Genomic DNA, 22,402 nt, shown 5'->3' with positions numbered 1-22,402 from the left:
CTATCATTCCTTTCTTGCTAAGAACTCAAAGTACTTTAAGAATCATAATCTCAGGTTTCCTGATCGAGTGTGGTAGGGGGAGGGTATGGATTATCCCCATTGTGCAGAAAGAGGAATTGAAGTTCAGAGAGGTTAAGCTGTATGCCCCAGGTCACACAGTAAACTGGAACAAGGATGCAGGTGTCCTAAATTGACTTTTCAGTACTGTAGATCGTGCAAACTCAAATCAGAAATGAACAAGATCCGGAGAAGGTTTTTGGTTGTGAGAATGGACAGAGAGCTAGCAGCCTGTAGGTACTTAGTCTGTGGGAAGAAACAAACTGATATGGTAATAGACAAGATAGAAGAAGTTGTAGCTGTTGCTGAGGTTTTTTGTTTGGAAGAAGAGGAAATGGTAAAAGTTGACCACAGTGTGCAAGTTGGCTACCAGGGTTTTGAAAGAAAGGCGAACAGCTCTTTATATCATCTAAAGTTTTGCAAAATATAGCCATTCCATAGTGCCATGTAATTATATGACATGGATGAAAGAAACCCTTGTTAGAGGACTGGCCTGTGCTGTTTAAAACTTTTGGCATATATGGTTACTTATAATTTATAATGCAAGAAACAAGAAAGTGCTCTACTTTCGATATTTTCACCACCTTGATTATTATCACAAGATTTCAGACTAATTTAGAGTTAAAGACCCAGTAATTATAACCACAGAAGTTACTTATGGGGAGAGGGACTGATTTATAGGACAGTGTTCAGTCCTAATTTGACATTTTTGTGTCCAAAGACATTTCAATTAGAGTAAGCTGCAGATTTATAAAATACCAGACTATTTCCAAACCTCATGCTCCTCTCCTTTCTTTGTCCTCTGTGCACTTGGTCTGTCCCCTTAGAGCACTTGATATTCATTCCTTTCTCAGCCCCACAGCATTTTTGTATGTTACTGTAAGCTAGTTATATTAATGTTTGCCTCCCCCTCTAGACCGTAAATTTGTGGTTGGCAGGGATCATGTGTACCAACTCTGTTTTATTGTACTGTCCCAAGTGCTTAATATAGCACTCTGCGCACAGTAAGCACTAATGCAATTTATTGATTGATTTGCTATGGGGAAGATGAAATAAAAATAAAAGCCTGTGACATATACTTTGTGGATGGCCTCGTGGAAAGAGTTTGGAGCTGGGAGTTAGGGGTCCTGAATTCTAATCCTGGCCCTGCCATTTGCTTGTGGTGCGGTCTTGGGCAAGTCACTTTAATCTCTCTGGGCGTCAGTTTCTTCATTTGTAAAACAGGGATAAGATACCAGCTCTTCCTACTATTTAGATCACAAGCTCATGTGGGATAGGGACTGTTTCTGATCGGATTATCTTGTATCTAACCCTTGAGCCCCTAGTAAATACTTAATAAATGCCATTATCGATCGGTCTTTTATAAAGTAAAAAATAAGCCAGAAATCTCTTAAAAAACCAGTGGTTCCAAAGTGGAAAACTTAATTTGCCATTATATTAATAAACCATGTTCTAGAAGTATTACTTTATGTGATTTGAATTTATTTTCATAAGAATGAATAATTTGTAGGATCATGAATATTAAAAACTTGGGGTATCCTTTTTATGGATAGCTATAAAAGAGAATCTCTCTAGATTTTTTTTTTCTACTTTATTAGGAGCCAGTTTTTGTAACCTAATGTTTTCTTTTCTATAGTTTCTCAGAGAAGATATGAAATATAAAGATGCCACTAATAAACACAGCCATCTGCACCGAGAAGACAAGCATATAACAGTTGAGGATTTGTGGAAACGCTGGAAAACATCAGAAGGTAAGATCAGTTCAGATTGCAATGGTTCGTCCCCATCCTTACCCCACTCAATCTTGTTACCTCATTGATACTAGGAAGTATTTGAATTTAAAACCAGTTTTCTATAAACATTAATCAGAAAAGTGATCTAATACTTGAGTTATACTAAGATGTAGCCCCTTGAATCGATCCATCAATCGATCCATCAGTCAGTCATTTATATTGAGTGCTTACTGTGTTCAGATCACTGTACTAAACGCTTGGAAGAACACAGTACAACAAAGTTAGTAGACATATTTCCTGCCCACAGTGAGCTTACTCAAACTTCCCGGTTTCGGTTAATAATTTGTACCGTGCTTATCTCTTGGTTTGTTTTCATGATTATGAGAAGTAGCTTTAATATAAACAAAATACAGCTTGCCATATAGACTTTGGCTTTAGATGCTTCAGTGACTGAAATAGAACCATTTCTGTATTCCAGCAAAGTCTACAGATAAAGTACTTCCCTTCAGTTAAAGCACTGACCCTTTTTGTAAACTGCAGCAATAATGACCAAAAAAGCAATACTCCAACTCTGACTTCTTCTGTCCCACCATTGAATAATGAAGCGCTCTGACCCTCATCGCGGCAAAGGCACAGAGTGTACACACACACACACACACACACACACACACACACAATTCGCTGTTCCCAAATGCTCTGAGGGAGGGTGGAGGGGAAGGACTTGAGCAGAACCCTGCCCTTGAGTGGCTGAAAACTCCACCCACTTTCGACCAACGATGCTGTGACTCACAACTTCAGCGTGGCCTAGTGCAAAGATCACAGGCCTGGGAGTCAGAGGACCTGGCTTCTGATATGAACTCCTCCACTTGCTTGCTGTGTGACCTTGGGCAAGTCACTTAGCTTCTCTGTGTCTGTTACCTCATTTGTAGAATGGGGATTAAGGCTTTGAGCTGTATGTGGGACAACGCTTAGTACCATGCCTGGCACATAATAAGCACTTAACAAATCCCATTTTTTTTTTTTTTAATAATGGGGATCCTGGATTGTGCAGTCTCGCCTCCTTCCCCCACTCTCAATTTTTCGTGCAGCAGGTTGAACCCATTCCCTAGACAGAGAAGCAGGACAGCTTGGATGCCAATTGCTGGAAAATAGCTTGTCTTGGAAGTCGAAATGCTGCAAAAACTACTCATTGTTCCCCTCCAGCAACTTTGTGCGTGACTTCAGACACTTCATCCTCTTTGCCCGAACCACTATAAAACCTGCCTTTGTGAGGGAAGCAAAACCAGAGAACCCGCCAGTCCCTCCCTCTGAATGCATGAAAGGAGATTTGTTCAGGCCTGGTGGTAAGAGGTGCCTTCTCAGCAAAAGTCCTTGCCCCACTGTACTGGAGATGCTTCCAGCCCCGTGGCCCTGGCATTCCCAGGCCCTGCTACCTCTTTTCCTTACTGTGGAGGGTTCTGGGCAGCCTGGAAGCTCAAGCTGGGTGATAGGTCCCAGCCCTCACTGCCACTGACAGGGCCAGACAAACATTTCACACTCTCACTTGAACCCCCTCCCTCCAAATCACAGGGAGCTGAGTTTTCCCCCAAACGTTCATTGGTTTTAGCAACATAAATCCCTTGATCCTGTGAGCATCCATGTGTAACCACGTGGCCCTGTAAGTGAAATCTCCTGGTAATCCACTAAATTTTTAGACAGTAATTGCAGTGCTTGTCAAGTTTTTGAGTGCTGCTAACAAGTAGTGGCAGCTGGAGAAGTGAGGCCTAATGAAAGGAGCACAGGACTAGAAGTTAGGAGACCCGGTTTCTAATCCTGCCTCTGCCACTTGCCCTCTCTGTCACCTTGGGTAAGTCAGGTAACCTTTCTGGTCCTCAGTTTTTTCATCTGCAGAATTGTGATAAAATAGACTGTCAGCCCTGTGGGCCAGTTGGATAATCTTGATTCTATTTCAGTGCTTAGTATTTAATAAGCGCTTAATTGATTAATAAATCCCATTTCTAAAAATAGTAAAACTCACCAATTTAGCTCTCTCACCCTTGAAAGTACTGGAGATCGAGGAACAAACTACATGGTTTCCTGAGGAATACAATTTGGAAAATGTATTTGATCTTCTCTTGTAGCAGATTAACAAGACTGGTTGATCTAAGAGATAGAAAGAGGTAATCTGTTTTGACCGTAACATGGCTGAATTGTTACACACTCAGCAGTAAACTGTGGAAATAAGAACTTGGAGTACCTAGCTGTTAGGGGAGAGAGACACCAAAATAATTTACAGATAAAAGGAAGAAGGAAAAGTGGATATGTGTAAGAGTTGGTGCTGAAGTATTAAATTAAATACACATGGAAGTAATAATAATAGCAATTGTGGTATTTCTTAGTGCTTACTATGTGCCAGGCACTGTACTAAGTGCTGGGGTAGATAGAAGAAAATAGGGTTGGACACAGTCCCTGTCTCACATGGAACTCACAGTCTTAATCCCCATTTTACAGCTGAGGAAGCTGAGGCACAGAGGAGTGAAGTGATTTGCCTAAGGTCACACAGACAAGTAGCAGAGCCGGAATCAGAACCCAAGTCCTTCTGACTCCCAGGCCCATGCTCTATCCACTAGGAGATATTTGGGAGAAACAAGTGCCGCATATACAAGTGTGTAAAAACTCAAATAAGTGGCAAGTATCGTCTGTATTTAAAAAGGAAGTAGTTAGTGATCAAGTTTCAACCCAAGAGGACCCAGTAAACCAGTAGCAAAGGCTGAGACCAGTGTTTATTGCTAACAGAGTTGTCTAGCCTCCCTTGGGGTTTGGGAGGCAGGAATGGGAACAGACATTGGAGATCAAGACTAATAATCACCCAGGTCATCTTCCCATGACTCGCAACGCAGTGTGCACATGTAATCTCTCCCTTCCATGCTAGCACACACACTTTGTACACCACGGTAGATCCAAGTAGAAGATGTTCCCACTTTAAATGGAGAGCAACAATTTTTCCCACCACTTATCTTAAAGGCAAATGCCAGTTCATCTGGGGAAAATGAAATCCTGTTGCTATCCATTCCCTAATTAGAAGGACAAAATGTCCCATTAAGGCAGGGAGGGATATCACAGAGCATCTTTTCTAAAATGGATTCTTTAGTAGCGAAGATCAGTTGGTTCGGTCATTGCTTCAAGCTATGAGATCGAAGCCCGTCCTTCATCTGGCCCATTTAACGTGAGTGGAGTTACACATGTAGTGGGGTGAGTCGAACCTTAAGTTCCCAGTGTTACCACTCATTAGTCTGCAAAAGAGCTATATCTGTTCCATTTCCCATAGGGATTTATATTTTAGGTCCAAGTATAGGATGGTGAAGTGCTACGTTGAGATGGGTCCAGATCTGGTTGTTCAGGGCTGCTTGGAAAGGAGCCAAGAGAGAGGACGTGGAGGAACCATGGTGGAGTTGGAAGAGGCCAAGGAAGAAGAGAGAAGGGAAGTAAGGAAACGGTCCGCCTACTCTGTTGCGGTGTGGATTGAGGCCACCACCTGCTTCATTGTGTAGCCCCAGGGGGTCTGTGGATCAAACCAGGCTATGGCATGGAAGTACTCTGACCGCTGTCAGTCAGTCGTATTTATTGAGTGCTTACTGTGTAGAGCACTGTACTAAGTGCTTGGGAGGGTACAATATAACAGACACATTCCCTGCCCGCAACAAGCTAACAGTCTAGATGGGAAGACAGACATTAGTATATAAAAAAAAATTACAGCTATGTACATAAGTACCGTAGGGCTGGGATGGGGGAATGAATAAAGGGAGCAAGTCAGGATGATGCAGAAGGGAATGGAAGAAGAAAGAAAGACTTAGGGAAGGCCTCTTGGAGGAGATGGGCCATCAGTGACTCTTTGAAGTGGGGAAAGTAATTGTCTGTTAGATATGAGGAGGGAGGGCGTTCCAGGCCAGAGGCAGGACGTGGGCAATAGGTTGATGGCCAGACAGATGAGAGTGAGGTACAGTCAGAAGATTAGCATTAGAGGAGTGAAGTGTGCAGGCTGGGTTGTAGTAGGAGAGTAGCGAGATGAGGTAGGAGGGGGCAACATGATTGAATGCTGCCATCCCAGTATCAAGCTGCCATCGTGGTAACCAGCCAGCAGATAGATTGATTCTGGCCTGTGTGTTGGTGGACATTAGGCTGTCCCAGCAAGGTCCTCCTTCACAGGTGACTAAGACTCAAGAGCTCAGCTCCATAATAGTTGTTAAGCACTTACTATGTGTCAGGCACAGTATTAAGCACTGGGGTAGGTACAAGATCATCAGGTTGGACACCATCCACGTCCCACATGGGGTTCACAGCTTTAATGCCCATTTTACAGATGAGGTAACTGAGGCACAGATCACACAGCAGACGTGGCAGAACTGGGATTAGAACTAAGGTCCTCTGACTTCCAGTCCCGTGCTCCTTCCACGGAGCCAGGCTTCTCCATCTCCATCTCTATGCTGCGCTGCGATTGGAAATCCCCTTTCCCTCCAGATCAGGGAAGCTGGCTTGCCATTCCACGTGCCCTGGAGCTCCATCTATCCCTTCCCCAGCACCCGAAGATTGGGCCTTCCCTTCTTCCTGCCACTCGAGGGAAGCAGAAATGCCATCATTCCTTGGGAGCAAGCAGGCAGGCCAAGACCAAGACCATTACTTCGAAGCTGTGTTCAGAACTCATTGTTAAACCTTCATTTTTGAGAGGCTGTTGGAAATCCTAATTTTGAAATTTCTCTCTTATTACTCTTTCCCACCATTAGATAGATATGTGGCTTTCTTATCTCTCTTATTTAGTCTGTGAGCCCAGCTCTCAGTACAGTGCTTGACGTATAGTAAGTACTTAACAAATGCCACTATTGTTATCGCCTTACTTCTTAACTGTTCTATAAACTTCTCAGGACTTAGCACGTTGTAAACACTCTCCAAATCGTAGAAGTGCTGAAGACGTTGTCAATTACCACGGTTCTTTATGGGTTTTGCTTGACTCTTGGAATATCACCACTTGAATGCGACTGACAGTTTTCTTTTAACTGTTTAATGGATTTGTTGTTCTCCCTGGGATTGCTTACCTTTATGCTGTTAGCCTGCCCTGGCTGTTGTTGTGTGCTTCAGTATGATGTTTTTAGATGAAAGGAAATCATGTGTCAGCTCTCACTATCCCAGCATTGTATTTGGAATATACTTGCTTTAAAGTGAGGAGAGTTTTTGAGGTAGTGTCCAGCTCTGTGATGTTAAAATATAATCCCTAGTACTCCTTGTTCTCTCTTTAAAAGACTGGTAGTATTATCAGTAGAAAGAATAGATACTGTACATTTCTGAAGGAATCAAGCTATCCTCAGATATTTTCTAGGTCTTAAATTGCCTTAATATTAGGACAGTAGCAAAAGTGTTGATCCAAAGCATTTCAGAGTGAATTAAACTCACTAATTTCAATAAACAAAATTGGGTTAACATTCCATGATGTTATTCAGAAATTTTTTGCTCTTTCTAACCAAATAACTCACTTTGTGGCATAGACAATACAGCCAAGTCGGTGGTTTCAAAGACTTAATAATGGACCTGTTGGTCTTTCTTTGCTCACAAGCCTCTGCTCACCTTGCTGCTCCTAAGGTCCCCTTGTCTCTGCTGTTTCCAGGCGAGTGGATTAATTGTTTCGACTGTCTTATTTCCTTCTTTCCCCTTCTTTCTCTTCTTTCAATGCTGACTGGATATTGCACAATTGAGGGAGTTTGGCTTGTCCAAAGTTAGAGAACCAAAGACCCACACCTTAGTTGTACAGTATGTCATTTGCCCATTTTATTCAAAAATTAAGCCTGGCATATTTGAATTTTGTTCCCCCCTTTTATTCTCTTAATATCTCCTTTTTAGTGGCCAAATTGTAACACAAAAGTATCACTTCTTTGGGGTTCAAAGCCGAGAACAGATGCCTAATGAACCTTGTTCATCTCTTTTGAATCTTGTCCTCCAGAATATTTCTGAGGCTTTACCCTCTGTAGGAGCCTGGAAAATTGTCACGTTTTTAGTTTGCCTTTTCCAGGGACCTTTTCAGGATGTATTTCTCTAGTCCATGTATTCATTTTTCCTTACTAAAGACACCCATTTTCCTGAATTCAGTGTGTGTGCTGAACTGCATCAGTATGGTTTTCTAAGTATTCTTTTTCTCCCACCTGAATTGCTCTACATTTCTCCTCTGCTGTGTTCACAGACTCAAAGGAGACCTCCAGTTTGGAAGTACAGTAGCAGAACCTTGCCCAGAAGGTAAAAAATGAGGGCTAGCCACTTGTCACTGTTTGTGATGGGACAATCTAGTTATGAAGATGCTGACACTAATCAGGAGGTGCTTCCTTTATCATCGGGGGAAATTGGCCACGCAGAGATTTGCTCTGACTTTTTGATCATTGGGGAGGCATTTGCTGTCAGTTTCTATTTAGTGAAGTGCATGCTAGGCAAACATTGCAAGAGATTCATTAAAGTTGAGTTCTCTCCCAGATAGGACTAATCATTTATCCCAAACCTTAAGAAGTAAGAGAACTTTCCCCATGTATAATAATTCCCCCAAAGGTTAACAGTTTTAAATTTTTTCACTGCTTTTCTCTGTAAGTTTTCTGGCCTGTCCAGTTCTTTTTTTATGTCTTCTGATAATGGCAATTTTGTAAGCTATGATTATGCAACTAAATGAATTTCAAAGGACCTCAGCCAACTGGAGGGGAATATGCAGAACTTTTCCAAGATAACAGGTACTAGTTCCTCCAGAAGTCTAAAGAATGGAAATACCTGAAGATCTTTCTTTTCAATTCTGACAGGGTTCACTTGTCCATGTGGAGTGTAATTCAGAAAGTGAATATTTTCTGAATTCTGTAGTCAGTCAGCTATTTAGGAATGAAAGACTCCTCATCACGAGCCTTATAGCAGTTTCTGCATTTTTGTTAATCTGACTTCTGTAGCAGCAGCCAGTTGGTGTAATTTCTTGTGCACTGACCCTTGTACTAAATGTTTGGGAGAGAATCAAGCATTCTCTTGATTCATGTGTTAGCTTTCACTATCCCAGCATTGTATTTGGAATATACTTACTTTAAAGTGAGGAGAGTTTTTGAGGTAGTGTCCAGCTCTGTGATGTTAAAATTACAATCCCTAGTACTTCTTGTTTTCTCTTTAAAAGACTGGTAGTATTATCAGTAGAAAGAATAGATTCTGTACATTTCCCTGAAGGAAACGTCTCTTCCCTGAAGGAGTTTGCAGTCGAATGGGGAGACAGGCACATACTATTTATCACAAGTGAAGCAGGAGGATAAAGCAATATATATCGTGAGGTAACAAGATATCGTGATGGACTAGATGAACGGATAAGTGAACATACATAATGGCTTACGTGCTGAAGTTGGATGCATGTAAATTAAGAATGCTATGGGTAACCAAGTGTTGGGTGGATGCAACTTGGGGGATGGTGAGAATTAATCAGGGAAGGTTTTCTGGAGGAGGTAGAATTTTAAGAAGCCTTTGAAGATGCGGAGAGCTTAAATCTGGTGCCTTGGAAGGAGGGAGAATGGCATCAACAAAGGTGCTGAAGTGGGAGAAACACAGGAGAGGGACATATAGAATGTTAAGATAATTAAGAGAATCAGTAAGTAAGATGGGCAGAGCAAATGAAAGCCTTGAAACTAGGAGTAAGAATAAGGAGTAAGGAATAAGCCAGGAGTATCAGTTTTAGTCCTTAATACATTTGGAAAGAGGTAGGTTTGATTTGGACACCTTTGTTACAATAGAATTTGATTTTGTAGCTGTTCCATAGTTTGGTCATCTTTTCCTTTAAGCCAAGCAGGTATGGAACAAATTCTAAAAGTGACAGTGGGAAAAAGATCTAATATTTGATATGAGAATGTAGGAGTTTTCTAAGGTGTGTTAGCATTCTTGCACAGACTGCTCTAATCTGTGACACATTTAGCAGAACTTACATACAATCTTCATGACCTGATTAGTAATGATTGTGCTGGCGTCTGCTGCAAAAAGGCCGAAATACTTGTAGATTGCCATATTTAAACACGTTATTGGATTATGCACAAGAGGACGGCTCTCGGGTGAATATAGGAAATATTACAAAGTTCAAACCTACAAGTAAAGGTAATTAGGAGGTTTTTAATTGCAGTAAGCGATTGTACTCGGTAATGTCTGCATAAGTATAGCACGTGGTACAGTGCGGTTATGATCCTTGAAAATATAGCTATATTGTGAGTGGTCATACCATGGGGTATGTTTTCCCATAAACTTCAGTGTTATCAATGAGAATCTATCATCAGTAGTATTTACTGAGTGCCCACTGTACTAAGCATTTAGGAGATTACAGTAGAATTTGTAGACCGGATCCTTGCCTTCAAAAATCATGCAATCTAGCAAGGAAGACAGGCACTAAATTAAATTACAAGTGGGAGGAAGCAAAAGAATAGAAACGATAAATACGTAAAAGCTATGGAGTGGGGGTGAGGGGTGGAAATCTGTCCCATAATATGCAATTCCTTTACTGGATTGTTAAATATCAGTTTTGTTTAATCTTTGTTAAAAGAATTCGGTGTGACATCACAACATTAAATCAGTGAGGTGCTGCAATATATTTGCCTACGGTAGGCACTTAATAAGTACTATTACTCGTGTGACTGCAGGAGGCTGCAAAGTTGAAGTTTGTTCTGCTCACCGTTAGTAGTTATTCAACTCTGATGAAAAATTTGCCTGCATAAAGTGTCGTGTAGCAGACTAGAACTGTGCACCTTTCAACTTGTTACCCGGAAGGCTGCTCGGGGCCTCACAGATTACTGCCCACAAGTGTGGAGGCCTGGATTCCGGGATTCTATTTCTAGCTACAGCCTCTGCAGTATCTCTCCATCTCTCCCTCATCTTTAAGGTATCACAATGAATCAGATCTTGCTGAGGGTGGGAGCCTTTTCTAGGGTGTAAATTAGGTGAGTAGTTCCATGCCTCGCTTCTCTCCTCCTCTCCATGCTCCCTCCCTGCTCCCAACACTGTTTCTGGCAACATTTCCCCACCCCCACACACCCCCTCTTCCTCCCATATTACCTTCGACCTGAACTATACTGTGTAGTACAGTGGTTTGGTCCTTTCGTCTTCAGTTCCATCCTTTGTGTCGGTCCTGACGGCTGCTGACACCTTGCCTCATTGCTTCCCGTTTTTGGGCCAGCAGCTCTGCTTTTCCATCTTCCCTGAGACCTAGTGGAAGGAGCCTGGGTGTGGGAGTCAGAAGACATCAATCAGTCAATCATGAGTATTTATTGAGCACTTACCGTGTGCAGAGCGCTGTACTGAGTGCTTGGAGGAGTACAGTACAACAGAGTTGGTAGACTTGTACCATGCCCACAGTGACCTTACAGTCCAGAGGGGAGCTTGCCATCTAGAGGGGTGCTTGCAGTCTACAGTGTAGGCATGCGTTCTAATCCTGGCTCTGCCGCTTCAATCAGTGGTATTTTTTGAGCGCTTAGTATGTGCTGTGTGACCTTGGGAAATCACTTACCTTTTTTCTGTCTCAGTTTCTTCATCTATAAAATGGGAATTAAATATCTGTTTTCCCTCCAGTGTTAACTGTTAGCCTCTCGTTGACAGGGACTGGTGTATCCGACTGTTGTGTATATCCTAGTGCTTAGCACAATACTTGGCTCATAGTAAGCGCTTAAGAAATACCATTTTTATTATTATTGTCATTATTATCATTATCACTCCTACTGTAATAGAGATGGGATGCCATCCCACCCCAATATGTCACTATCTCTGTTCCTGTGACTTTGGGGGTGGGTTATTGAGAGGATGTCAGGGGTGACATAGGATTAAAGGAGAAAAAAGAACCATAAAAATGTTCAAACAGTGTTGGTCAGTGCAAAGGGAGAATTGTTGGTGGGGTGGAGGGGCAGAAAAGCAACCAGGAACAGGGAACAACGGGATGGGGTGAGGCGAGGTGGTGAAGTAATTGATTTATCTGTAGTGGATTGGACATAATATTGGAGGTGGAGCTTACATATACTGGGGTAGGTCAGCAAACAGTCTCTAGAATGTTTCCTTACATTTATATGTTTCAGGGTGGGTCTTTATTGTTAAAATGTCTGAATATCAGAGTTAACTGAAAAATAAAAATGTAAGGCGCTCGTTATGCCTGACTTCTGCGTCAAACTTTGGCCGTAGTACAGAAGAATCTAGCCTAGAATGCAGGGTGAGTCTCTTTAATGTCAGTCAGTGGTTACATCTGATGACCTCAAATCGTTTTCCTCATTAATAGTCTGTCTGTAGTACATCTGCTGCACTTCATGAATCTGACTGACAAGATGGGATGCGTTTTTGAAAATACTACTGTATATGGAAACGTAGCTGGAAGCTTTAAAGGAAGGAGGGGGTGACTTTAATTTAGTGAGTTGGTTTCTGGGCTGTGATTGGATTTTTCTTTCCTTGTTGAATCAGGATTAGTTTACTGGAGTGCCAAAGTGGATAATCTCTGCAGCCTCCCTGGAGTCTGTAGAAAATTAATTTTGTATTAAATAGGATTGTCAGTGTTTACATGATTAATGTGCTACCATTCAGTAGCTGATTTTTAGGTGTGCCTTGTATTGCTGGACATGGGCACTGTGGTTCTTTTTTTTTACTCTCTAGCTTTTTCTTTTTCTGAGATTGTGGAAGAGGAAGGCCAGTTCTCTCCGGGCTCAGCAGACTCACCTGGCGAATGTGGTAGGAGAAAATGCTTTTCCCAGGTCCCCCCTGGATTTTCTGAGGTGGTCTAGGTTTTGCCTGATTGTGCCTGGAAGTTCTCTGAGTCAGGCTGAGCCTGATTCCAAGCTGGGTAGTGGGCAAGGGAAATCCTTTCCTTCCCAACAAAAATCAGCATGCAGTTTTGGGCTGTGAAGAGACATGGAGAAATGTTAGAGCAGCATGAGCCCCACAGTGTTCACCCTGCCTTCCTCAGCCCCAAATGGCCTTTAAGCCTGGAAAGCACGGTGACAAAATGGCTAACACTAGGGCTTCATCAAGACGTACAGTTGGGCAGCCTTTTTCTCCTTCCCCTGCAAAAGCCCAAGGGTTTACATCTTCCATGGTTCACCCATTTGCCATTCTCTCCCAGGAAACCAAGTGAAAATAAGAACCATTTAATTTATTTATCAGAATAAGTATTTTCCATTAGCCTTCTCTGGATGAACAGGCTTTTCTTTCCATTTCATTTTGGCATTTGTAGAACATGGCCCAACTGTGCTTTCAGGATTGCAGGTGCCAGTAAATCCTGAAACACTTGATCTCTTGGAGGAAGGCTTGTAAGAAGGAAGGAAGGCTGTACCATGACCAAGTGGCAGTTTTCTTGGGTTTTTGGTTGTTTTTTTTTGCCACCCGGCCCAGTGGCCCTTAAGTTAGCCTTGAATGGAGATTTAGGCCCCATCATCTCCCCTTTTCCACAACAGTACAGTCACCAGTTGTGCCACTGCTGCCTTCAACCAGCGTTGTGAGGGAAGGGAAGAACAGAATATTCATGAGTTGCCCTTGATGCAAATCCCCCAGAGGCCTCACCAGATGTGGAAACAACAACTGGTGGAAAGCCAGGGTGCACAAGAATAAAATGGGGGAACTTAGTTATGGGTCCCAGAAGGATGCAGAGATCTTCCTTGGTGAGTGGCCTCTTTCAAAACCAAGTTTTATTAAATGTTAAAGTAGCTGGGGATTTGACTTTTGCATTTAGCCAATTTGGAAATCGCGTGATACATTTCCAAAGACTAATAAGATCGGTATTTGCCGAGCATATGTGAATTCATTTCTAACCAGTGATGTACTTAGTCCACCCCACAATAGCAAGCCGGAGGAATGAATGTAAGTGATTAAATGGCTGAAAAGTTTTCCTGATTGTCTTCTGGTGAATACAAATGTTAATATTCTGGAAGGAACCGGTTTAACAGGGTTCAAAGAATACAACTACTCTTGTAGCAACTTGCAGTAAAATGCGGAGAGAATCAGCATTTAGGTAATTAGATCATTTGTCCATACTGAGTTTTTGAATGCCAGAAAGAACAGGTGCTATGTTTATAAGTTTAGAGGGCCACTCTGTTCACTTAATCTTTTGAGGGTGAGTTGCTGTTGACTTAGCTCCAGAACTGCTTTAGCAAAGTAAGCAGAATTAATTTCTTTCCTACTTTAGCTGCTGAGGACTGAGTCCAAGAAAGCAGTCAAAATGGGGGGACAGCTCCGGGAAAGTGGTGCGGGCAAGAGGATCCGGTTAGAGGTGTTTGGAGAGGAGGGAGAATTAACTACCTACACTGATTTGAAGGAGACAGGATAAGAGGAATATGACTAATGTTACAATCATTGAATGTCAAGAAGAAACAGAATTTGGTGTTGGAAGAATTTGGTGTTGGAACATCTAACTATGCAGGCGATAATTTGAGGTTTCATTTCTTTAAAGGAGGTCCCCAGCTACTGACTTAGAGAAGCAGCGTGACTCAGTGGAAAGAGCCCGGGCTTGGGAGTCAGAGGTCATGGGTTCTAATCCCGGCTCTGCCCCTTGTCTGCTGGGTGACTGTGGGCAAGTCACTTCACTTCTCTGGGCCTCAGTTACTTCATCTGTAAAATGGAGATTACCCATGAGCCTCACGTGGGACAACCTGATTACCCTGTATCTACCCCAGCGCTTAGAACAGTGCTCGGCACATAGTAAGTGCTTAACAAATACCAACATTACTATTATTATTATTACTGACTTGGAGTCCAGTCCTGCTGTTGAGATTGGGGCGGGAGGAGTAGAAGGAAAAGATGTCAGATTAATATCAGTCCTGGGATTGGTGGCCAGGGCACTTTGATCAACTGTTGGAGATTCAGAGTCTGTACAAGTAATAATAGTAATAATAATGATGGTATTTAAGTGCTTACTATGTGCAAAGCACTGTTCTAAGCATTGGGTGGGGGGGATACAAGGTGATCAGGTTGTCCCAGTGGGGCTCACAGTCTTGGTCCCCATTTTACAGATGAAGTAACCGAGGCACAGAGAAGTGAAGTGACTTGCCCCAAGTCACACAGCTGACAAGTGGTGGGGCTGGGATTAGAACCCATGACCTCTGACTCCGAAGCCCGTGCTCTTTCCACTGAGCCATGCTGATTCTCTAAAGTAACCAGCTCCACATTTGTCACTTCTTGAAGTGACAGAGGGCTCACTCAACTTTAGTAAATTTATCAATGCCAGATCCTGCCCGAACCAGAGGGTCCTACGGCACCCCTCGCAGCCCTGAGGGCTTATTTCCCGGTCTGCCCTCAGCTCCCTATGTTCTGACTCTATTTCTGGAACTTGTTTCTTCCTGCAGCTCCAGGCAGTTGCTGCCGCCTCCACCCCAATCTCTTCTGCTCCTGGAAGTCCTGCTCACGGGGGCTGGGGCTTGGGCAAGGCAGAGTAGCAGAGATGGGGAGACGAGGGATAGTAGAAGGAGCTTGGGAGAGGCTTTTGGGGCTCTCTCCCATCCACTCCCCCTCCTCCACCGCCCCCTCTCCTCCCTACTCTGCCCCCCTGTCGTTGGGTCCTCCATGGGTAGGGGCCACCAGGGGCAGGGGGGCGGTGGGTCAGGGACATCAAGGACCCGGGGTTGGCGGGTTACAGGGATGGTTTGGCAGTGAAAGGGGAAGGGGGGCTATTGATAGCGGCTTCATTTTTAGAAGGAACATTTTAAAGCTGTGATTAACTGTAAGCAGATTCCTTTTTTGCATCTCCATCAGAACTATTCATTTATGATTTGATACTCTGACAGAATAGAAGCAAACCCTGTCCTCCCCATGACATTTTTTTAACGTATTTGTTAGCACATACTATGTACCAAGCACTGTTGTAAGAGCTGGGGTAGACACAAGATAATGGGGTTGGACCCAATACCTGTCCCATGTAGGGTTCACAGTCTTAATCCCCATTTTGCAACAATAATAATAATAATTATGGCATTTGATAACTGCTTACTATGTGCCAAGCACTGTTCTAAGCTCTGGGGTAGATACAAGGTAAGCAGGTTGTCCCACGTGGGGCTCACAGTCCCCATTTCACAGATGTAGTAACTGAGGCACAGAGAAGCTTGCCCAAAGTCACACAACTGACAAGTAATGGAGCCGAGATTAGAACCCACAACCTCTGACTCCCAAGCCCGTGCTCTTTTCACTAAGCCACACTGCTTCTCAGATGCATAGCAGTTAATTGATTTGCCCAAGGTCACACACAAATGAGAAGCATTCATTCAATAGTATTTATTGAGCGCTTACTATGTGCAGAGCACTGTACTAAGCGCTTGGGATGAACAAGTCGGCAACAGATAGAGACAGTCCCTGCCGTTTGACGGGCTTACAGTCTAATCGGGGGAGACGGACAGACGAGAACAATGGCACTAAACAGCGTCAAGGGGAAGAACATCTCAATAATATATAGAAATGAACACAGTGCGGAGGGGAGGGAAAGGGGGAAGAGCAGAGGGTGTGGGGAGTGGGAGAGGGAAAGGGGGGCTGAGTCCGGGAAGGCCTCCTGGAGGAAGTGAGCTCTCCTCGTCCGGTCCCGCTTTACTCATTCAATCGTATTTATTGAGCGCTTGCTATGTACAGAGCACTGTCCTAAGAGCTTGGCATGGACAACTGAGCAACAGATAGAGACCATCCCTGCCCAATGATGGGCTCGCAGACTAATCGGGGGAGACGGACAGCAGAGCAAAAGAGAACAGACAAAAACAAGACATCATCAAGATAAATTCATTCATTCAGTCTTTCCATAGTATTTATTGCGTGCTTACTATGTGCAGAGCACTGAACTAAGCGCTTGGGTTGGACAACTGGGCAACTGATAGAGACCATCCCTGCCCAACGACGGGCTCGCAATCTAAATGGGGGAGACGGACAGAAGAGCAGAACAGAGCAAGACCACATCATCAAGAGAAATAGAATGAAGGAGAGACGCGCCTCATTAGCAAAGCAAAATAAATGGGGTAATAAATAAGATATAGAAATGAGCACCGAGGGGAAGGGAAGGGGGAAGAGCAGAGGGAAAGGGAGGGCTCAGTCCAGCAGGCCTCCCGGAGGTGAGCTCTCTTCGTCCGGTCCCGCTTTACTTCATTCATTCCATAGTATTTACTGAGCGCTTACTACATGCAGAGCACTGCAACAGATCGAGATCATCCCTGCCCAACGACGGGCTCGCGGTCTAAACGGGGGAGACGACAGCACAGCAAAAGAGAACAAGACAAAACAAGCCCACCTCATCCAGATAAATTCGTTCATTCCATCGTATCTATTGAGCGCTTGCTACGTGCTGGGCACTGCCCTAAGCGCTCGGCAGGGACAATGGGGGAACAGATCGAGACCATCCCTGCCCAATGAGGGGCTCGTGGTCTAAATGGGGGAGACGGCCAGCGCAGCAGGGCAGAACAAAATCATACCCTGCACCTTGAGAAGCAGCGTGGCTCAGTGGAAAGAGGCCCGGCTTGGGAGTCAGAGGGTATGAGTTCGAATCCCCCCTCTGCCACTTGTCAGCTGTGTGACTGTGGGCAAGTCAACGTCACCTAGTGGAAAGAACCTGGACCTGGGAGTCACAGGACCTGGGTTCTAGTTCCAGGTCTATCGATTGTTTGCTGTATGACCTTGGGTAATTCACTTGACTTTTCTGTGCCTCAGTTTCCTAAAATGGGGATTGAATACTTGTTCTCCCTTCTACTTAAGCTGTGAGCCCCATGCAGGACAGGGACCATGTCCAATCTAATTAACCTGTACCTACCCCAATGCTTAGAATGGTATTTGACACATAGTAAGTGCTTGACAAATACCATAAGAAGAGGTGATGGAGCCAGGCGCTGTTGCACCCCGATCCACAGCCCTGGATCGCTCCCTCTGTCCGCGTCCTTCGCTATTATGCTCGACTGCAGCTTTTCTTCCCTTATTGACACCCAACCCCATCACCCCCGTCAGCTGTTCTGGTCATTTAACTCCCTCCTCAGACCCCCTTTCCACCCTCCCCCATCCCTCACCCCCAAAGATCTGGCCACCTACTTCATTAGGAAAACTAACACCATGAGGTCTGAGCTCCCCAAAGTCACCACTCTCCCTTCTCCATCCCTCTCCCCCTCCCTCCCGTTCTCAACCCCCTCCTCTACTTTCCCATCCTTCCCAGCAGTAATTCAGAGGAGATCTCCTCCCTCTTCTCAAGTGCCACCCCCTCCACCTGTGCTTTGGACCCCATTTCCTCTCACCTTATAAAAGACTCTCACCCCTTCCCTCCTCCCCTCCTTAAATTCCATCTTCAACTGCTCACTCTCCAACGACTTCTTCCCATCTTCAACTGTTCACTCTCCAACGACTTCTTCCCATCTTCAACTGCTCACTCTCCAATGGCTTCTTCCCATCTTCAACCGCTCACTTTCCAGCAGCTTCTTCCCCTCTGCCTTCAAACATGCCCTTGTCTCTCCCACCCTAAAAAAACCCCTCTCTTGACCTCCACTTATCGCTCTATCTCCCACCTACCCTTCCTTTTCACATTCCTAGAGTGAGTCGTCTACACTCACTGCCTCAAATTCCTCAACTCAAACTCTCTCCTGGACCCCCTCCAAACTGGCATCTGTCCCCTCCACTCCACCGAAACTGCCCTCTCAAAGTTCACCAGTGACCTCCTTCTTGCCAAATCCAATGGCTCCTATTCTGTCCTAATCATCCTTGACCTCTTCCTCGACTGTCAACCATCCTCTTCTCCTCAACATGTTATCTAACCTTGGCTTTACGGACCCCATCCTCTCCTGGTTCTCCTCTTATCTCTCTGGGTGTTCATTCTCAGTCTCTTTTGCGGACTCCTCCTCCCCTTCCCACTGCTAACTGTAGGGGTTCTTCAAGGGTCAGTTCTTGGTCTCCTTCCATTTTCCATCTATATTCACTCCCTTGGTGAACTCATTCTTCCCATGGCTTTAACTATCATCTCTATGCAGATGACACCCAAATCTACATCTTCTCCCCTGTTCTCTCTCCCTCCCTCCAGGCTCATATCTCCTCCTGCCTCCAGGACATCTCCACCTGGATGTCTGCCCGCCACCTCAAACTCAACATGTCCAAGACTGAGCTCCTTATCTTCCCTCCCAAACCCTGTCCTCTCCCTGACTTTCTAGTCACCGTGGACGGCACTACCATCCTTCCCGTCTCACAACCCTGCAACCTTGGTGCCATCCTTGACTCTGCTCTCTCATTCACCCTACACATCCAATCTGTTACCAAAACTGGCCGGTCTCACCTTCATAACATTGCCAAGATCCGTCCTTTCCTCTCCACTCAAACCACTACGTTGTTGGCACGATCTCTCATCATATCCTGACTGGATTACTGCATCAGCTTCCTTTCTGATCTGTCATCCTCCTGCCTCTCCCCGCTTCAGTCTATACTTCACTCTGCTGCCTGAATTATCTTTCTACAGAAATGCTCTGGGCATGTCATCCCCCTCCTCAAAAATCTCCAGTGGTTGCCTATCAACCTTCACATGAAGCAAAAACTCCTCACTGTTGGCTTCAAAGCTCTCCATCACCTTGCCCCCTCCTTCCTCACCTCTCGTCTCTCCTTCTACAGCCCAGCCCTCACACCCTGCTCCTCTGCCGCTAACCTCCTCACTGTGCCTCGTTCTCACCGGTCCCGCCGTCGACCTCTGGCCCTCGTTCTGCCTCTGGCCTGGAATGCCCTCCCTCCCTCCTCACAGCTGCCAAACTAGCTCTCTTCCCCCCTTCAAAGCTCTACTGAGAGCTCACCTCCTCCAGGAAAGGCCTTCTCCCTTTTCCTGCTCCTCCCCCCATCCCCATCACCCTGCTCTCTCCCTCTGCTGTACCCTCCTCCCCGCCCCACAGCACTTATCTATATTTGTACATATTATTCTGTTTATTTTATTAATGATGTGTATATATAATTCTGTTTATTTTGATGGTACTGATGCCTGTCTACTTGTTTTGTTTTGTTGTCTCCCCCTTCCAGACTGAGCCCATTGTTGGATAGGGATTCTCGCTGTCTGTTCCTGAATTATACTTTCCAAGCACTTAGTACAATGCTCTATACACAGTAAGCGCTCAATCAATATGATTGAATGAATGAGAAACCAGATATTTCTCATCACTGTAGTCAGCGTCACCATCCTTCTGTCTCAAAAGCCCATACCTTTGGCATTATCCTCTACTCATTTCTCTCATTCAATCCATATATTCAGTCGGTCACCAAATCCTGTATGTTCTGTCTTCAAACCACCAATAAAATCTACCCTTTTCTGGTTCATCCAAGGTGCCACCACGTTGATCAAAATAATTAACCTTTTCTTGCCTTGATTACTGCATCAGCGTCCTTGCTGACCTCCCTGTCTCCCATGTCTTCCCACTTCACTCTGTTTCATTCTGCTGCCTAGATCATTTTTCTAAAGTAAAGTTCCGTCTACATCTCCCCACACATCAGGAACCTCCAATGATTGCCCAGCTACCTCTGCATTAAAATGAAACTCCTGATAATTGGCTTTGAAGCACTCAATCACCTTGCCCCTCTGATTTCCTACTTTAACGCAACCCACACAGAATAATAAGCATTCATCTATCTTGGCGCTGACCCCTCCCTTGCCCCCGATCTGCTTTTGTTCTGAACTTCCTCCCCGCTTCCTATCTGACGGAGGATCACGCTCCCCACCTTCCAAACCTTATGAAAAGCACACCTCCTCCATGAGGCCTTCCCCGATTTAACCCTTATTTCCTCTTCTCCCACTCCCTTCTGTGTTACCCTTGCACTTCTATTTTCACCCTTTACTAGCCCCACAGCACTTACATCCCTAATTCATTTTAGTGTCCGTCTTCCCCTAAAGACTGTAAACTCCTTGTGGGCACGGAGCTACCAACTCTGTTATATCGTACTCTCCGAAATGCTTAGTACAGTGCTTTGCACACTCTCAGCGCTCAATAAATACAATTGATTGATTCGATACTTTCAAAGTCATACAGGTGAATGATTTTCAGTGCAGTAGATTTAAGCATCAATATCTTGGGGTGTATTTTTTCTGCATGTTATGGTTAGAAGAAAAATATACAAATTAAGTCTGAGTAAAACAAAAAAAATCAACTTTTTACTCAGAAACCAAATGCAAAGTTCCTTGAGGGAGTGGTAGAGTGGGTGGGGGGAGGAAGAAGGGGGAATGGGAGAGGAATGTGAGGGAGGAGATCTTCAGGGGAAGGGTCCAAACAGCCACAATCCTTAGGGCTCTTTTCCCTGCCAAAAGAATGTAACTTTGTCACCTTATAACTAAGGAAACTTGCGTTCATCCGTCTTTGTTTTACTTTATTTTTTCAAGGCAGTTGTGAATTCTAAGATTCCAGAGTGTGAATGAGTTGCGGGGCCTGTCCTTTCTCATGTTTGGTCCCCAGAGGCATCCATCCATCCTTGTTCTGTTTTGGCCTTAGCTCCTTCAGAAGAGACTGTTTCAGGGAACTGTCTTGAAACTTTCAGATCCCAATCCCAGAAATGCTGTGGTGGAGTCTTCAAAAATTGATCAGGCTCTTGGAAAGGGAACCCATCAAAAAATGATACGTTCTTGGGAAAAAGAGGAAAATAGGAAGCTGTCTTCCTACATTTATTTTCTTTTAAAGTATGTTATGCTTTTGAAAAGTTAACTTGGGCAGTGCGCGACAAAACAAGATGGGGTGAACGATGCTGCTTAAGGCTCGGTGGCTGGCTTGCCAAGATAGTTTGGTCATTAGGGATATGATACTCACTTTCCTTGTGTCAAGATCAGCATACTGAAGGGCATATGGGGTTTGGAGAGATTGAAAGGCCAGTATGACTCAGTGTGGGTTAAATGGCTGACTGGAGATTTATCTGCTCTTCCACTAACTGGGTAGGTGACATTTGACTTAGAGAGAGAAACTGACTGACTTTGTTTGTGTCTTTGTGTGTGTTTTGACCTTAAAGAGACCTAATCGAATATTTGGGGAATGTAAGGCCTCAGATCCTAAACCACAAACTCGGCCCTTCATGGTACTGTGACTCACCCTATAAGGAGACAAATTCCATTAATTCCCAAGATGGTAGGCTTCCACATAACATAGAATAATGAGCAATTCATATCCCTTTTCTGACATTAAAATGTTTTATTTCACGAAGACAAATATTGATAGGGAAACAAGTTTTAAGATTTCAAAGGTCCCTGAATATGGAACAGTCTTGGTAGTAACTAGATAGATAAATCTTCCTGTGGAAAAAAACTTTCAGAGAAGAGGAAGAGGTGAAGTTTGTCTGAAGTAGTTTTACCTCTCAGTAGATTTTCTATCTTTTCAAGAGGTACTCAAAGGAAAAGAATCACTGCCTTTGATCTGTTTTTGTTAAATTTGCATCTTCATCTAAATCCATGTGGATAAGATGAGAAAGTTTGTTTTGATGTACTTTCATTAGAAGGAAGTTCCTCAAGAACAGATGTGGTCTGTTTTTCAAAAAAGCCTCAAGTGCCTAGTACCTTTGTGGGCCATGGATTCTACATTACGTTAGTACATTTTTCAAATTATTCCACTGAGACTTTTACGTATGCATAGCAACTAATGCACTTCTATCTAGTTGAAAACTATCATTTTTTTTTCTTGTGTTTG

The 22,402-nt window shown here is 44.1% G+C and overlaps 1 protein-coding gene and 1 long non-coding RNA gene across 4 annotated transcripts in view; one reads left to right on the top strand and one right to left on the bottom strand.

The window, feature by feature from the left end:
• Window positions 1-22,402, top strand: part of STIM2 (stromal interaction molecule 2) — a 103,392-nt gene that overhangs the window by 51,805 nt on the left and 29,185 nt on the right. For 2 of the 3 annotated variants that reach the window (XM_029083454.2, XM_029083455.2), the window contains exon 3: window positions 1,694-1,808. In XM_029083454.2, coding sequence (XP_028939287.1) covers window positions 1,694-1,808 — 115 coding nt within the window. Of the gene's footprint in view, window positions 1-1,693; window positions 1,809-7,995; window positions 8,049-22,402 lie in introns of those variants that run through there. The other variant, XM_029083456.1, reaches the window with a different exon arrangement.
• Window positions 1,630-18,062, bottom strand: LOC114818268. The gene is made up of 5 exons (XR_003766122.1): window positions 18,017-18,062; window positions 12,495-12,674; window positions 10,857-11,020; window positions 3,808-3,932; window positions 1,630-1,791 (listed from the first exon to the last, which is right to left on the bottom strand). It is a non-coding gene; the product is annotated as an uncharacterized LOC114818268 (long non-coding RNA).

Source organism: Ornithorhynchus anatinus, chromosome 18 (genome assembly GCF_004115215.2).
Source record: "Ornithorhynchus anatinus isolate Pmale09 chromosome 18, mOrnAna1.pri.v4, whole genome shotgun sequence".
Taxonomy (NCBI): Eukaryota; Metazoa; Chordata; class Mammalia; order Monotremata; family Ornithorhynchidae; genus Ornithorhynchus; species Ornithorhynchus anatinus.
Note: the sequence above shows the minus strand (reverse complement) of the source record. Positions and strands in the feature narration are given on the sequence as shown.